The 18,331-nt window shown below is 46.1% G+C and overlaps 1 protein-coding gene across 3 annotated transcripts in view; it reads right to left on the reverse strand.

The window, feature by feature from the left end:
- PSME4 (proteasome activator subunit 4) overlaps positions 1–18,331 on the reverse strand; it is a 241,970-nt gene that overhangs the window by 32,692 nt on the left and 190,947 nt on the right. For all 3 annotated transcript variants that reach the window (XM_050951719.1, XM_050951720.1, XM_050951721.1), the window contains 5 exons: positions 16,523–16,627; positions 8,928–9,019; positions 7,761–7,892; positions 5,470–5,678; positions 5,002–5,087 (listed from right to left, as the gene is read on the reverse strand). In XM_050951719.1, coding sequence (XP_050807676.1) covers positions 5,002–5,087; positions 5,470–5,678; positions 7,761–7,892; positions 8,928–9,019; positions 16,523–16,627 — 624 coding nt within the window. The remainder of the gene's footprint in view (positions 1–5,001; positions 5,088–5,469; positions 5,679–7,760; positions 7,893–8,927; positions 9,020–16,522; positions 16,628–18,331) is intronic.

An 18,331-nucleotide genomic window follows, 5' to 3' on the forward strand; every position in this document is an offset into this window, starting at 1 on the left:
AGACCCTGAGCTCCCAATGGGATCCAAACCCCAAATAAATCCGTTTTACTCTGTATAAAGCTTAATCAGGGTAAACTCATAAAATTGTTCACTCTCAATAACACAGAGAGAAATGCACAGCTGTTTGCTCCCCCAGGTATTAATTACTTACTCTGGGTTAATTAACAAGCAAAAGTGATTTTATTAAGTATAAAAGGTAGGATTTAAGTGGTTCCAAGTAATACAGACAGAACAAAGTAAGTTACCAAGCAAAATAAAACAAAAAACATGCAAGTCTAAGCCTAATACATTAAGAAACTGATTACAGATAAAATCTCACCCTCAGAGATGTTCCAATAAGCTTCTTTCACAGACTGGATGCCTTCCTAGTCTGGGCCCAATCCTTTCCCCTGGTACAGTTCTTGTTAGCTCCAGCTCAAGTGGTAACTAGGGGATTTCTCATGACTTGAACCTCTTTTGTTCTGTTCCACCCCTTTATATAGCTTTGGCACAAGCCAGGAATCTTTTGTCTCTCTCGGTCCCCACCCCTCCTTCTAAACGGAAAAGCACCAACTTTAAGATGGATTCCAGTACCAGATGACATGGTCACATGTCCTGTGAGACCCGCAAGCCTGCATTGCTCCTGGCCTGACTCACAGGAAGGCTTGCAAGTAAACAAAGCCCTTTACAACTAATTGTCCTAGTTGATGGGAGCCATCAAGATTCCAAACCACCATTAATGGCCCACACTTTGCATATTACAATAGGACATCAGAGTTATATTTTATATTTCTGGTTTCAGATACAAGAATGAAACATTTATACAAGTAGGATGACCACACTCAGTAGATTATAAGCTTTGTAATGATACTTTACAAGAGACTTTTTGCATGAAGCATATTCCATTTACATTATATTCACACACGTTAGCATATTTTCACAAAATTATATGGAGTGCAGCGTCACAGTGGCCATGGGTTCAAAGTGGGGCCTAGTCAGCCCTTCCAGTACCAGGTTTAGGTCCCACGAGAGGGTAGGAGTTGAGATTGAGGGAAGAAGTTTATTATACCCTTAAGGAAGCTTTTAGTGGTTGGGTGTGATAGTACTGAGTACCCTTCTATAGGTTACTGAAAAGCTGTGAAAGCTGCTAGATGGACCCTAAGAGAGCTTAGGGACAATACTAACTATAAAGGTCATGTGGAGGACTTTCTACTGTGTATTAGAACCTCTTGTACTTCCTTTGAACATCAACTTTCTAGATGCTGCAACTATGCAGGAGCCATGCTTTGAAGCAGAGAATCCCAAAGTAGAGATGTAGGGTACACCCTTTATCTTGCGAGAGGAGATGTGGAATTGTTGGAAGGGAGATTGGAAGCCACATTGCGAGCTGTGTCAAGTAAGGTACCAGGTCTATCTTAGCCAAGTAGGAGCAATCAGGAACATAAGCTTAGTCCCTTTGGCAGTAGAGGAAATGGAGGAAAGGCATAAAGAAGGGCATCGCCCAGAGAGTGCTGTCCTTGAGCAGTAGCATGGCCACTTCTTGTTCAAGGTCTGTGGATGGTGTTCCCCATCATGTGAAAAAGTCATGGAGTACTGATGGGTGCATCTCTCACTTGTGATTGTGCATGAATTTGCAACTGAGGTCATCCGCTATCAAGTTCTGTGGGCCCAGGAGGGAAGCCATGGACAAGATGGTGATGTGAGAGATGCACCAATTCCATAATTTCATTGCTTCTGTGCATAGGGAGGGTGACCTGGCCTCTCCCTGGCAAATATAGTATATGCAGGCTATGTTGTCTGTTAGGATCTTTGTATGTGATCCTGCTATCAATGAGAGGAAATAGGTGAAGACATGCCTGACCACTCTTAGTTTGAGGAGACTGATGTGTAGAGATATTGTCACAGGTGACCAATAGCTAAGAGATGCATCAGTAGTAGGGAGAGATCATGGTGACCTCCGTGAGAAGGGGATTCCTTCACATACATTGGCTAGGTTCTTCCACCAGTCCAAGGAGTTTTTGATCATGGTAGGTAGTGACAGGGGTTTGTCCAGACTGTCTTTGTTCAGCCTGTAAACTGAACTGAATCATAGTTGGAGGCATTGCATGTGGAGTCTGGCGTACAGTATCACAACCGTGCCCACTGCCACATACCCCAACAGTTGGAGGCAGAGTCTGGCTGGTACTGGAGGACTGCACTAAGTCGTGTCTATGAGTGAGACCAGGGAAAGGAACCTGTGCTGAGGTAGGAACGTTTGGCCTACAGAGCATCCAGGTCGAGCCCCATGAATTGCAGGTGTTGCACTAGCATGAGGGTCAACTTCTGGGTGTTGATATGAAAGCCCAGTTCTGTAAACAAATGTATAGTAGTGTTGATGGCTCAATGAGCCTCCTGGAGCGATCGGGCTCTGAGGAGACAATCATCCAGGTAAGGGTAGATCATTATCCCTTGTGAACGTATGAGTGGCTACCATTGAGAGAATAAGGACCGATGAGGGTCTGAAGGGGAGGACTCTGTATTGGTAATGGCGTATCCCAGAATGAATCTGAGAAATCGTCTGTGAGATGGTATTATTGAAATGTGAAAGTAGACGTCCTGTAAGTCAAGTCCTGAAAACCAGTCTCCCTGTTCCAGAGATGGAATGGTCGTCAATAAGGTGACCATCTTGAACTTCTAAGCTTTGACAAACTTGTTGAGAGCTCTGAGGTCCAGTATGGGTCTCCAACCTCCGTCCCTTTTGGGTATTAGGAAGTAACAAGAATAGAACCCTTGCCTTGTAGATGTGAGGAACTGGTTCTATAGCACCTAACTGGAGGAGTCGATTATCTCCTGTTGCAGCAGATTCTCATGAGAAGGGTCCCTGAAGAGTGATGGGGTAGAGTGTTGTAGAGAGGCGAAGTGGATGGAGTACCTGGATCAGACGATCTCTAGGACCCATCTGTTCAACATTATGCGTTTCCAGGCATTTTGGAACCCTGCCAAATGGGTGTATGGTCACAGATGGCAATGGGGAGTGGTCTTGTGGTGCCTCAACCTGCCCATCAAAAGTGGTGCTGAGAGGCAGGGGCTGGGTTGAAGATTGTGGACCAGATGGCTTATGTTTTGGGATTTTTCCTTTTTTTCTTTGTAGCTCATAATGGTGCTGTGAAAGGAACTGAGATGAATAAGGTCTGTGTTGGGATTGGGGGCCACAAGATCTCTTTTGTACCAGCATATAGATTCTCAGTGACCTGAGGTGGCCCTGGAATCCTTTAAGGTGTGGAGGGAAGGGGTGGTCTCTCAACAAAGAGCTTCACGTCCTCCACTGTGGTCTGCACCTCCTTCGGGAATACTGATAAGTGGAACCATGACACTTTGTTTCATCACCACAGCTGTGGATCTGGCTGCCATGTCGGCGGCATGGAAGGCCAACTGCAGTGATGTTTTTGCCACCAGTTGTGACTCCTGAATGATGGCCTTGAAGGGTTCCCGATGACTCTCTGGCAACTTATCAATAATGTCATTCAGTTTATTGTAATTTGTGTAATCATACTTTGCCGTGAGTGCCTGGTAATTGGCAATATGAAACTGTAAGGTGGCCGAGGAAAAAACTGTTACCTACCTTTTTGTAACTGTTGTCCTTCGAGATGTGTTGCTCATGTCCATTCCATTCTAGATGTGTGCACACCCATAGGCACAGCTATTGGAGACTTTTGCCTTATCGGTATTTGTAGGGTCAGCTGTGGTGCCCTGTGGAGTGCCATGCTCATGCGTTGGTATATCAGGTGCTGACGGCCCTTCACCCTCTTAGTTCTCTCTTGCTGGTAACTCACAGAGGCGGCAGGAGGGCAGGTAATGGAATGGACATGAGCAACACATCTCAAAGAACAACAGTTATGAAAAGGTAGGTAACCATTTTTTCCTTCTGGAGTGCTTGCTCATGTCGATTCCATTCCAGGTGACTCACAAGCAGTATCCTTGGAGGTGGGCTTGGCATTCACAGATGTGCAACTTGTAATACTACTCTACCGAAGCTGGTGTCATCTCGGGCTTGCTGGGTAAGTGCATAGTGAGATGTGAACTTGTGAATGGACAACCAAGTGGCGGCCCTGCAGATATCTGGACTTGGCACATGGGCCAGGAAGGCTGCCGCCGAGGCTTGCGCTCTAATCGAGTGGGCGATTAGAATCACTGGTGGAGGCACTTTTGCCCGATGATAGCAAAATCGGTTTGGTCCTTTCGATGTAGAAAGGTGGTGCTCTCCTGATGTCCAGGGAGTGCAACCTACATTCCTCCTCAGACTTATGAGCCTTTGGGAAGCAAACTAGCAATAATATGTCCCAGATCGTGTGAAACTGTGAAACCACCTTGGGCAGGAAAGCCGGATGTGGCTGCACCTGGACCTTATCCATGAAAATTACCGTATAGGGCTGCTCTGAGGTAAGTGTTCTAATCTCGGAGACGCTTCTGGCTGAAGTTATCGCCACCAGGAATGTCACCTTCCAGGGAGCAGAAGAAGGGAACAGGATGCCAAGAGGTCAAAGAGAGCTCTCATGAGCTGCACGAGCACCAGATTCAGGTCCCACCAAGGGACAGGGTTCTGGACCTGGGGGTAGAGTTGCTCCAGACCTTTCAAGAAATGGATAGTCATGTTATGAATGAAGACCGACCTGCCCTGGAATGGAGGGTGAAAGACCGATATGGTGACCAGGAGGACCTTAACTGATGAAAGGGATAAGCCCTGGAGCTTGAGATGCATAAGGTGGTCCAAGATTGCCTGCAATGGGGCCTGTTCAGGCTAACTATCATTGGGCCTAAGCCCAACACGTGAATCATTTCCATTTGGCGAGGTAGGTTGCTCTAGCGGAGGGCTTTCTACTATCCAGAAGGACCTTCTGGACGTGGGCTGAACACTCCTGCTCTTTTCTATTTTAAAAAAACATTTTAAAAAAATCAATTGTTAACACTGCTTTTTATTCATTTATTTTTATAACCTGTTTTTAAACCAAATGTGACTAAAAGCTCAGTAATTAAAACGGGTACCTTGAAAAACAAAGGTAAGAGTTGGAGTTGTTCTGTGACAGCTGTGGAGAAGGACCGACCTGCACTTGCCATCAACCACTTCAGGACTGTTTATAAAAAGACAGAAATACTTATTGAATAGCAAAGTCAACAATCAAAATGACAAATGTATGGGCCAAATTCACTACTGGCATATCCCACCAGATTTCCAGAGGTCGGTGAAGTTCCATCAACAGTAAGTTTAGCCCTGTATTCTTATGTTAGAGCCTATGAGTTTTCATTAGAATAATTATTATTCAAGATACGGTCATGTAATTTGGACTAAGTTATACATTAACACAGTCCAACCTAAAAGAGGTACAGACACCTCTTTAGTATAAAGCAAATGTAACAAAGGCACATTGTAAGTAAGCCACTTGCAGCACTCAATCATAATTCTGTGCAGCCAAACATATTGTCTGTTTTCACAAGTTAAATTCCGTAACTCACTGGTTTTCAAGAGTTTAATGCCCTGAGTTCGCTCATCTTGTTCACCAACTCCATTCTCTTCCATAACGTGGTTCTGAATTTCTTCATCCACTTCCATAAGAGGTTTGAGTTTTTCAAGTATTCGTGTAGTGAACTCATGGACATGAGGAGACTTTGTTGAAGCAGTATTTGGCAAGGAAACATCTATCATGAATATGTAGGTCAAAACACTAAAAATAAATAACAAAGAAACCAGTTAAATGTGTTCAGTGGCTATTTGCTGCATTTTACTAGTTGAAATTTAATACTTTTCTGAAATTTAAAATTTCTTCCTGTAGACCACATGAAATAAATAAAATCAAATGCTATCTGAAACAGAATGCAATATCATTAAAAGCAGCAAAGAGTCCTGTGGCACCTTATAGACTAACAGACATTTTGGAGCATGAGCTTTCGTGGGTGAATACCCACTTCGTCGGATGCATGTAGTGGAAATTTCCAGGGGCAGATGTATATATATGCAAGCAAGAAGCAGGCTAGAAATAACAAGCTTAGTTCAATCAGGGAGGATGAGGCCCTCTTCTAGCAGTTGAGGTGTGAAAACCAAGGGAGGAGAAACTGGTTTTGTAGTTGGCAAGCCATTCATAGTCTTTGTTTAATCCTGAGCTGATGGTGTCAAATTTGCAGATAACTGAAGCTCACATCTCAACTGCAGAAGAGGGCTTCATCCTCCCTGACTGAGCTAACCTCGTTATCTCTAGCCTGCTTCTTGCTTGCATATATATATATATATATATATATATATATATATATATACACACACACACACACACACACAGACACCTGCCCCTGAAAATTTCCACTACATGCATCCGATGAAGTGGGTATTTACCCACAAAAGCTCATGCTCCAAAACGTCTGTTAGTCTATAAGGTGCCACAGGACTCTGCTGCTTTTACAGATCCAGACTAACACGGCTCCCCTCTGATACCTGCCATATCATCGTGATTCAGATCTTTGCCTTAATTTACGGCATTACACCATAGGAGTAAAATGCACCAAGACAAATACACTCAGTTCACTGAGCCACTTCACTATATATACACATCTATACCTCAGTGAGAACATGAGGAAAACTATGAATTGAGGCCTTAAGAACTGTTTTCACTTAATGAGAGAGAAAGTGAAAGAATCAAGGGGGAAAAATGCTATGGCTTCTACTTTTAATGAATTCACATTTGAATCTTTGACAATGTCTATCTATGGCATTTGGAATCTTATTTGGCCTGTAGGTAACTTGATATCCTGTAGTAGAATTATTTTTCTTATTTCCGACAAACATGCTATTTTGCATAGTGTACATGAAAAGATATGCTGTTTACTTATAACTCTTTCCGGAAGGTTGCAAACTGTGTAGACACACAAAATGAATCACACAGTAATAAATGGTTTTAAAAAAAAAACAAAAAACTGGGCATGTTTAGTCTTGAGAAACAAAGACCGAGGGGAAACCTGATAACCATCTTCATATATGTTAAGGGCTGTTCTAAAAAGGATGGTAATCAATTGTTCTTCATGTCCATTGAAGGCAGGACAAGAAATAATCACCATAATCTGCAGAACAGGAGATTTAAGTAGATATTAGGAAAAACTTTATAATCATAAGGATAGTTAAGCACTGGAATAAGCTTCCAAGGGAAGATGTGAAATCCCTGTGATTGGAGGTTTCTAAGGACAGGTTCGTCAAATACCTGCCATGTATAGTCTAGGACTGTGTATTTGGTTCTGTTTCACCATGTGGGGCTGACTAGATGACTTCTCAAGGTACCTTCCAGCCCTACATTGCTATGATTCTAGATTATTCTATGACTATAAAGATTTCTAAAAAAAAAACTCACTCTAGCACATTTGAGATCCATTATTCATTAGTTATAGGTTCTACTTGTTACAATTTAATAGACTTTCACTTAGGCGCCCAGATGGTTTTGAAAATTTTACCCATTTGGTCTGGCAGGGGTTGGGTACAGTTCATTTTTTTCTAGAGCTTTAGAGCTCTTCCAGTGTGAAAATCAGAGGTCACATGAAATAACAGGATGAGAATCAAGACATGACTTTATGTTTACAAAAAGTGCCTTTTAAACAGCAATTTATGGGTACATTATTTTTAGAAAATATTATTTATTTGTATTCTGGTAGTACACACATGTTCACATACCTAGGAAGACAGTCATCATCCAAAGGAAAATAATAATACTTGAGTATTCAATGCATATGAACAGAATAAAGAAAGTTCTTCAGAAGAGAACACTAACCTTCCTATTCTTTCTCTGACATTTTTGTAAACCTGGGTGAGTTTAGGTTCCAAGTACTTTAGTAACCTGTGCAACAGTTCTGGTACTCTCCATTCTTGCTGTGCAAGGCCACCTTGCAATACGTAGAGTCGGCTAGAAATTGGAACACAAAGGCTTTAGTTAGCTTTATGGTATTGACAACTGCAACTTATTTTTTTCCAAGTCTTGTTTTTAATGATTTACATAAATCCATGAACTACAGATACACAAGAGTATAAAAGCTTTTCAATCACAAAATGAGAGTAACGACTACAATACTGCTGTTATGTCGATATCACAGTTCCACAATAGTTACGGTTCTCAAACTTATTTAAATCAGCCCCCCGTTCTTTGTGTCTGTAGTAATTCACGCCCCTCCCCACGTCCACTACATATACTGCCACCCAACTCTGAACACAGAGTGGAGAGCAGCGGCTGCTGGTCAAATGCCCAGCTCTGAAGGCAGCTACATGCCAACAGAAGCACAGAAGTAAGGGTGGCAATGTGAAAAGTGCTATTGACAAGTATCACTTTTCACAGCAGACTTAGAGGCAAGGGTGCAGCAGTGCAGAATTAAGGGAGGAAATGTGAAAAGTGATATTTGCCAATATCACTGTTAATAGCAGACTCAGCGTCCCATTGCCACCCTTCTGTGCTGCTGCTGCTGCTGCTCCAGGGCTGACCTCTTTATCCCTACCTCCCGGGTGTGCACGGCCCTTCTGAATGAGCCCCAGCCATCAGGGGTTGGCAGCCAGAGCTCTTAAAAAAAACAAAAAAAAAAAAACCCCAAAAAAACACACACACAGCTAGCACCTTCCTTGACACATTCAGGAGATGCGCTCCATAGTTTGAGAATTGCTGTCCTAACTGAATCCAATTAATCATAGTGATGTGCTTTAAGTAATGTTTTTCCCCTCAGGGCCCTACTGTACCCATGGGGAACTACAGATAGGACGGGGAAGGGCATCACAAAGAACTACAACTAAGACAGATTCTTGTGTGAGATGTTCAAGTATAGGATTAGACTCTGTGCCCTTCCACCTTGCAGTGGCCAATCACAATATACTCTGAGTGAACTTTATCCACATCTCTTACATTTGTTCATGCTTTACCCATCAACTCTAAAGCAGTTTGAAAGTAACATTTTACCATGCATCTACAAATGATCCTCCTTCACCACTCAAAGGAGACTCCAACAACAGCTCAAATAACCAGTGCAGTTTCCGAGGATCTCTGCTCTCCTGATAAAGGAAGTTACAAATCAGTAACTGGAATACAGAGGAATTCGGTAATTCTACTTTAAGCCATTTAAAAAGAAAGATAATTAAATATTTGTATTAAATGTGCTTTAGGTGCCTATGTATGTATTATTACATAAGTGAAGAGTGTTTTGCTTTTCTCAAAATTAGGGTCCAATCCAAGAAAAATAAAATCAGGATCATAGAGATATGTGGCATTCTAAGCATGTGCAGTAATACAAATATTTATTACAAATTGCTTGGTAAACTACAGTGATTTTAAAATGGTGTTATTTTAATTTCTATGACATTTTAAAGGATGTAATCTAGTTATGAAAAACTATTAACATTCAGTGTAGAGAAACCTTACTAGATATAAGGTCTGGTCTACACTAGAAAAAAAAGGTTACATACCTTTTCATAACTGTTGTTCTTCAACATGTGTTGCTCACGTCCATTCCATTCTAAGTACGAATGCGCTCATGTGCACAGTCGTCTGAGATTTTTGCCTTAGCAGTATCTGTAAGATCAGCTGTAGTGCCCTTTTGAGTGCTGCACTCATGCATTGGTATATTAGGTGCTGCCAATCCTACACCCTCTCAGTTCCTTCTTGCTGGCAACTCCGACAGAGGGTCAGGAGAGCCAATAATGGAATGGACATGAGCAACACATCTCAAAGAACAACAGTTACAAAAAGGTAGGTAACTGTTTTTTATTTTTCGAGTGCTTGCTCATGTCGTTTCCATTCTAGGTGACTCACAAGCAGCATCCCTGGAGGTGGGCTTGGAGTTCACAGTCTAATGGCTTGCAGTACTGCTCAACCGAAGCCAGCATTGTCCCAGGCCTGCTGGGTAAATGCGTAATGGGACGTGAACATGTGGACAGACGACCATCTGGATGCCCTACAGCTGTCCTGGATAGGCACTTGGGCTAGGAAAGCTGCCAAAGAGGCTTGCACCCTGGTTGAATGTGTGGTTACGATTTTCAGAGATGATCATAACAGCAGTGAATACAGGCAGTGATATAAGAAGAAATTCTTTGAGTGGACACTGGATGACCTTTCATCCTGTCAGGCACAGTGAAGAACAATTGTGTCGACTTGCAGAATGGCTTGGCCCTTTCAATGTAGAAGGCTAGTGCCCTCCTAACGTGTCAGGAATGCAATCTACGCTCCTCCTCCAACTTATGTGACTTTGGAAAAAAGACATAAGTAAAAGTCCTGGCCTGTATGCAACTGCGAGACCACCTTGGGCAGGAAAGCCGGGTGCGGCAGCAGCTAGACCTTGTCTTTGTAGAAGACCATATAGGGTGGCTCCGAGGTAGAAGCCCTAATCTCGGAGACCTGGTGGGCAGATGTTATCGCAACTAGGAATGCAACCATCCAGCACAGGAGAAGGAGAGAGCAGGAAGCCAGAGGCTCAAAGAGGGGATCCCGTGAGCCGTAACAGCACAAGATTCAGGTCCCAAAGTGGAATGGGGTCCCTGGCATGTGGGTAGAGGCGCTTGAGGTCCTTGAGGAACTTGGCAGTCATGTCCTGGGCGAAAACTGACCTACCCTTGAGCAGCGGACAGAAGGCCAAAATAGTGGCCAAGTGGACCTTGACAGATGAAACGGACAGGCATCGGAGCTTGAGATGCAGAAGGTAGTTCAGGATCAACTGCAGCAAAGCCTGCTCGGGCCGAATAACTTTATCCAACGTCCAACAAGCGAACCACTTCCAGACAATCCTCCAGCAGAGCAACCTTCCTGTTGCCCAACAGGACCTGCTGGACAGCAACCAGGTGCAGCGCCACCAGATTTGGACGCAGAAGACTGCTGTGGTTTTGGGGCAGTGGGTCCAGCCTGAGCAGCAGCTGTAACAGAGCAGCCAGCAGGAAGTCCAGCAGCATGCCGAACCTAAGCTGGTGCTATGAGGATCACCTTCAACTTGTCCTGCTTGATTTTCATGAGAACTCTGTGAATCAGTGGCACCGGAGGGAAGGTGTACAACAGAGGAGGACCACAGGAGCAGAAAACTGTCTGACAGGGAGTCTCTGTCAATTCCCAGAATTGAGCAGAAAACGTGGCATTTCCTGTTCTGCCTGAATGCAAACAGGTCCACCTGGGGAGTTCCTCACCTCTGGAAGATGAAACTGGCCAATAGAGGGACCATTTGTGGCGAGACGAGAAGGTCCTGCTGAGGCAATCTGCCAAAGTGGTTCCTGGCCCTGGGGAGGCATGCGGCTACGTGATGGATGCCATGTTGTACATGGTAGTTCCAGAGCCTGAGGCCTTCCTGGCAAAGAGCAGATGACCTGGCCCTGCCTTGCTTGTTGATACAAAACATATCCTCTGTACTGTCCGTCAGGACCTGGACCACCTTGCTTTTTATGTGAGGTAGGAAGGCTTGACAGGCCAGGTGAATTGCTCTGAGTATCCTAATATTGATGCGCAAGGAGCATTTGTGACTTGACCTCAACATGGAAGGTTGTTGAGATCTCCCAGGTGGGTTCCCATGCTAGGCCCGAGGCATCAGAGACAAGGGTCACCAACGGCAATGGAGCCACAAAAGGGAACCCTCTCTAACACTGATGCAGGATTCCACCACCATGTGAGTGACAGCAGTATGTGGTCCAGGACCCTGACCACATGGTGCATGCTGTTTCTGTTGGGGATGAGACCAACGCCAGCCATGCCAGTAGGGGCCCGAGGTGGAGTCGTGCATGCCGGACCATGTAAGTGCAGGCTGCCATGCGGCCCAACAATCATAGGCATGTGAGAGCAGTGGCGAGAGGGTAGGCTTGTATGCACGAGATCAGGCCCGCCATGGCTTGGAACTGAGCTTCAGGGAGGAAGATTCTGGCCTGAGTAGAGCAGAGGACCACTCCAATGAACTCTACATGTTGTACAGGCATTAAAGGCCAATTTTTTTCTCATTTTTCAGCAGCCTCAGGTCTCGAAAGGTGGAGCAAACCAGATCGAGATGCTACCGCATCTGATTCCAGGACTGGCTCTTCACTAGCCAGTTGTCGAGGTATGGATACATTTTCACCCTTCAGAGCCTCAGGTAGGCAGTCACTAGTGCTACGCACTTTGAAAACACTCTCGGGGCTGACCAGAAACTGAAGGGCAGCGAATTGAAAATGGCAGTGGCCCAACCCAAAACAGAGGACACGCCTGTGCCCCGGAAAAATGGAACTATGCATCCCTCAAGTCAAGGGTGGTGTACCGATCTACCGGATCCAGGAAGGGAATAATGGAGGACAGCGAGACCATGCAAAACTTTAACTTCTTGAGAGACTTGTTGAGGCAGTGCAGGTCCAGAATGGGTCTGAGGCACCCTTCTGCTTTGGGATTAGGAAACAGCAGGACAAGAACCTTTTTCCCCTCATGTCTGGAGGGATCTCCAGGTGTAGGAGACTCTCAATTTCCTGACAGAGGAGTTGCTCATGAAATGAGTCCCTAAAGAGGGACGGGGTAAGGGAGTGGGAGAGAGAGTCGGCCACGAACTGCAGGGTTAAAGCTGAAGATATTATGTCGAGCACCCAACGGTCTGAGGTCAGCCACAACCAGGCTGACTGGAAGGGGTGCAGGAAGTTGAGAAAAGAGCAGGGGGTGGCTTCTAGGGAGTGACTGGGGTGCTGCCCTTGTGTGCATCCTCAAAACACCAGTTTTTGGCTTCCTGGACCTCTAGAAGAACTAGGATGGGCGAGGAATGGGAAGATGAAGGGTGACACCATTGAAATCCTTTGTCTCTGTCCTTCTCCCTGTAGAAGCTGGACTGGGGGACGCCGCAGGACCTCGACGGAGGCAGTGGGGGACAGAATGGCTTTCTAGCCTTCTGAGGGGTGTGAAAGCCCAGGAAATGGAGGGTGGCACATGAGTGTAAGGCCATGGAGCCAGGCGTCAGTCAGTTCCCTCAAATGGAAGGTCCTGAAGGATACTCTGCATCTCCTGGGACAACCCAGAGGACTGTAATCACGAGCTCAGCCTCATGAACACCGCGGAGGTGACTACCTGATCGCTGAGTCTGTAGCATCTCAGGTGATCTGGAGGGTGCCTCTCGCCACTGTATTGCCCTCATCCACCAAGACAGCGAACTCCTAGGCTTGGTCCTTTGAGAGGCCCTCCTTGAACATGCTGATGGAGTCCCACAGGTTGAACTTGTACCTGCCTAGCAGGCCCTGATGGTTAGACACCTGAAATTGCAGACTGGTGGTCAAATAAATTTTCTTGCCAAACAAGTCCAGCCTCTTGGTGTCTTCATTTTTCAGTGTGCCACTCACCTGTCCTTTCGTTGCCAGCAGTCACAACCAGGGATCCCCCTGGAGGGTGGGTGGCAGGTACTCAACCCCCTTTGCAGGGACAAAGTACTTCTCTTCTGCCTTTTGGAGATAGGTGGGATGGAAGAGGGGGGTCTGCCACATACACTTGGCAATTTTAAGGACCCCTGGGTGGACGGGCAACGCGACCTGGGCCAGGGTAAAGGAGGTATAACATTAAAGAGGTCGCTGGACCCCCTGCTAGCTCCTTGACCTCCAAGTAGGTTGGCAGCCACCATTTTGAGCAGGGTCCGGTGCTCCTTGACGTCGTCAGGGGGCTGGGGGAGCTGCTTGTTTGCGAGGGTCCTGCCATTGACTGCACAGCAGGGGGAGGTACAGCTACTCCTTGCTCATCTGGGGACGCCTCCTTGGGTGTCAGTGCCTGCTGTGTTGCCCCCGTGTCGGATTCTGCACTGTGCTCCGACTTGGGTGCCAGCTATGCCAGGGCAGCTTGTCTGATGTGGCCTGGGAGGAACAGTGGGAGTACGGGACCGGCATAACAGGTACACCCCACAGGTTCCAGTACTGCCACTGAGTGGACCATTGCCCCTGCCTCCACACCGCTGCTGGAGGAACCGCGCCCGTCTCATAGGCCGAAGGCAATTTGCCTTTTATAGGCGAGGGGCAGAACTCCCTTTCAGGCTCGGACCATTGCCCTTCTGCTGACCAGGGCGGAGCTGTAGATGCCTGAGTCTGCCGACTGACTCTTGTTGGCGACCAGTCAGAGGGCGAGGACCGGTGCCTGCCTGAAGAGAGGTACTGGCAAGCCGGAGACCGGTGCTGTGACCAGGAATGATCCCGCACTGGGGGGGATTGACACCTAGGAGACCGCCTAGGCCATGGTGATCTGTGCTGTGGTGAACTCTGGTGGGAGAGCTGATGGTACTATGGGTACCCAGATCAGTGTCGCGACTCAGATGTCCTGTGCCTTGACATCAGGGACCTGTGTCTTCTAACTGCGGACCAAGGCTGTGGTGCCGGGGATACGGTGATGGGGACTGACGCCTGCAGTCCGGGGATCGGGGATGCTTCACTGCTTTAGGGGATGGTTCCCTAACCGGCTTGCCTATAATGCGAGGGCCTTCGCCAGGTCCATCACCTTGGTTGGTGTCTGCAATAGTGGTCAGCCTACTTGCTCTTTGGCTGCTGGGCCTGCTTCGGGCAAAGATGACCCCTACTAGCGGCCGGGACCTCTTACTGCTCCTGCATGTCGGAGGCAAGTCCCTGGCTGGACTAGGGGGGCCGACTGCAGCGGTTCTCCCGAGCAGCTCCGGGGCAGGCACCTGGCCTAACACAGGTCCTTTGCCCAAAGCCCCCTTTTTCTGCAGTGCCAATGGGCCCGTCGACTTTGACCACTTCTTAGGCACTGGGGAGGGAGAACGGTCCCAGGGGGTTCTGGTGCCGTGGGGCATTGCACGCCAATGCTGAGGTGCTGGGCATGGAGCCTGACCAAGAGGGCTCCGAGGTAGGAGGAAGCGTAGCCTCCATGAGAAAGATCCTCAAGCGAATATCCCACTCCGAGTTCGAGTGTGAAAGCATTTGCAGATCCTGTTTCTGTGGGACTCCCCCAAACACTTTAAACAGCTCTTGTGGGGGTCACTAATGGCATCAGTCTGCTGTACAATGAACATGGCTTAAAGCCTGTGGAATGGCGCATGCCCCACTCCAAGGTGAAGTCCCAGCCGGGACTCTCAACTCCTAAACAACTACTTTAACACTTAATTTACAGGTCTAAGTACCTATCAACTGACAACGAAGGAGACAACAATGGACTGTAAGAACTAACTAACGCTCTTGTGACACAAGACAAGGCGCTCTGACCAACCGTCACAGGCGGTAAGAAGGAACTGAGAGGGCATATGGCTGACAGTGATTAATATACCAACGCATGAGCGCAGCACTCAAGAGGGAGCTGCATCTGACCCTACGGATACCACCAAGGCAAAAATCTCAGACGACTGTGCATATAGGCACGTGCACACCTAGAACGGAATTGACATGAGCAAGCACTCAAAGAAGAATTAAATAATCTTAACTACGTTGCTCAGAGGTATGAAAAATCCATACACCTGAGCGGCGGCGTTAAGCAGACCTACCCACCCCATACCGGTAGACCGTGCTAGGTTAAAGGAAGAATTCTTCTGTCAACTCTAGCTACTGCCTCTTGGGGAGGTGGATTACTACACCGTCGGAAGAACTCCTCCCATCGTTGTGGGCAGCCTCTACACCGGTGGTTCTCAACCTTTCCAGACTACTGTACCCTTTTCAGGAGTCTGATTTGTCTTGCATAACCCCAAGTTTCACCTCACTTAAAAACTACTTGCTTACAAAATCAGACATAAAAATACAAAAAAGCGTTCACAGCACACTATTACTGAAAAATTGCTTGCTTTCTCATTTTTACCATATCATAAAATAAACTGTAATATAAATATTGTGCTTACATTTCAGCGTATAGTATATAGAACAGTATAAAACAAGTCATTGTCTGTATGAAATTTTAGTTTGTACTGAATTTGCTAGTGTGTTTTATGTAGTCTATTGTAAAACTAGGCAAATATCTGGATGAGTTGATGTACCCCCTGGAAGACCTCTGCGTACCCCCAGGGGCACATGTACCCTGGTGGAGAACCACTGCTCTACACTGAAGTGGTGCAGCTATGTTGCTGTAGCATTTCAAGTGCAGACAAGCCCTTAAAGGTCAAAAGGCCACCCTATATAATGTTAATCTGCATCTATATATTTTCCAGATCCTTTTCAATACGCACATGATTAAACTTTGCACTTTTCATTTTATAAACTGAGGACAGTTCTGTGGTATGAGCTTCAAAAGGAGATCAAGGAAAAATTCAGCACTAATGGTACAAGATTTTACAGTAAGTGCAGAGATTAATGTAATTGACAGCTAGTTCTTACACAGCTATCACAAAACTAGAAAGCAGCTGGAAGTGTGAACTATACTTCCAGAAGAAAAAGCATCCACAATTGTGAATGAGAAAATGCATTTTACTCTTTTCTGTGGGACTACAAGGATTAGTATGTAATGCAATTTTGAGGTTGTATTTACTACTCTGAATTTAATCCTAATACAATAAATCTAAATATTTTTCTTCATAAAATTCTTGTTTACATATTACCAAAAATGTGCGTTTAATTTATTTTAACATGAATAATGAGCAAAGCTAAAAAATATGGAGAACTTACACAGGAAGTTGCTATACATGTTCCCCAATCATTATATGTTTCCACGGTAATATTGGATAAAGCTGTTCGAAGTAGTGGGCACAAAAGCTTCCAAAGTTTCTCTACCTACTCAACAGAAAAGCAAAAGGTGAGATTATGGATTTTGCCATGTATGACTCCTACTTAACTTCTATAACTCCCAACCCCTCAAAGAGAAATTTGCTTCTTACAGTAGCTCAACATTATTAGAATCCTGAAAAAAATTACCAGGAAAGGCAACAATTCAAACTGCCAACATCTCTTTCTACTTTATTTACAGGGTACTCTGAACTACTGCTCAGTCAAGTTCACACATATGCGGCCTGTTGGGTCATTTCAGTGTAAGTACAATACTACTACAGGATTGCACACTTTGTTGTTTCTGCAGGCTGAGTGCTTTGTGCACACCAGGGGCTCCTTACATTCATCTAGTCTTTCCCCACATTCCTTGTGTGCTACCCTCCCATCCCCTTCTATTTCTGCAATCACCCACCCCATCCTCCATGACGGGTCTCTGTGTGCCCCCCATTCTCACCCCATGTCTTCCCATGCCAAAGGTTCTGTGTGTTCCCTAATCCCTCCCTCCCTCCTGTGCCAGGGGCTCTGTGTCATCCCCATTCACTCCATTCTCCGCACCATTCTTATTCTTTCCTCTTCCTTCCATCTCCTCTCTTTCAGGATGTCTACATTTTAAAACTGTATTGAGAAGACAGGCAGAACTGAGATGGGGCTTTTGTAACACTGAAAGGTGTTACTGGCTGCCATCAACCAGTTTTTTGATCTATAGACAATTATTTACTCCTGGGGGAATTCTGCACCACTGCGCAACGTAGAATTTTGCAGAAATTAATGTTGTGCACACAGAATTCACCCCCTCCCAAATGGGCTGCAGAGATGTTGGCCACCACAAGGGGCCTCTGACCTGGCGCAGCCCAACTCGCAAATAGAAGACAAGGCCAGAGGGGTGGGGGCCGGGAAGGGGCCAGAAAGAGATCCAGAGGATTCCCAGCAACTGCAGTACTTAGCATGCCCTGAAGGAAGGAGGCGGTGGCATGCAGGAAACTCCGTATAAGCCCAGACCCAGCATCAGGCTGTTTCTCTCTCTGGATCCCTGGGATCTGGGAAGTAGGGGGTATGAGAGAATGTCTGGGCTGAAGGGGGCCAACAGCTGGGCTCTGGGTGTAGGGGATGTGAGTGCCTGGGCTAGGGAGGATGTGGCTGCAGCTGGCCTCTGGGGGGCAGAGGGTGAGTGTCTGACCTGGGGCGGATGTAGCTGGGCTTTGGGAGGGGAGGTGTGAGTTTATGGGCTGGGGGCCGCCCGCAGCTGGCCTCTGGGGGTAGGGGATGTGAGTGTCTGGGCCAAGGAGGGCCCCATGGCTGGGCTCTGCGGGGGGTGGTGGTGAGTATCTGGCCCCCTGGCTGGGCTCTGTGGGGAAAGGGGCAGAGAAACAGGAACTGGGTTGTCGTAGGAGTTTCTTTAACTCTATTTCTGGGGGAATTTTTGTGTGTGTCTGTATTGTTACAAACATACTTGCTGACAGGTATTTTGAATTAAATTACCAAAATAAATGAAACTGGCATGATTATACAGCTTTACTTTGACAAAATAAAATTTGCAGAATTTTAAAACCCTGTGTGCAGAATTTTTAATTTTTAGGCGCAAAATTCCCCCAGTAGTAACAATTACACAAGTGATTTAAGCTGCTGGGTTTACTAACCAGATGAGAGAGGCTCTGTGTGTTCCCCCCATTTCCACCTTCTGGTTTTCCAATTCTCACCAAAATCAATACA

The sequence above is a fragment of the Gopherus flavomarginatus genome, chromosome 4, assembly GCF_025201925.1.
Source record: "Gopherus flavomarginatus isolate rGopFla2 chromosome 4, rGopFla2.mat.asm, whole genome shotgun sequence".
NCBI classification, from domain to species: domain Eukaryota; kingdom Metazoa; phylum Chordata; order Testudines; family Testudinidae; genus Gopherus; species Gopherus flavomarginatus.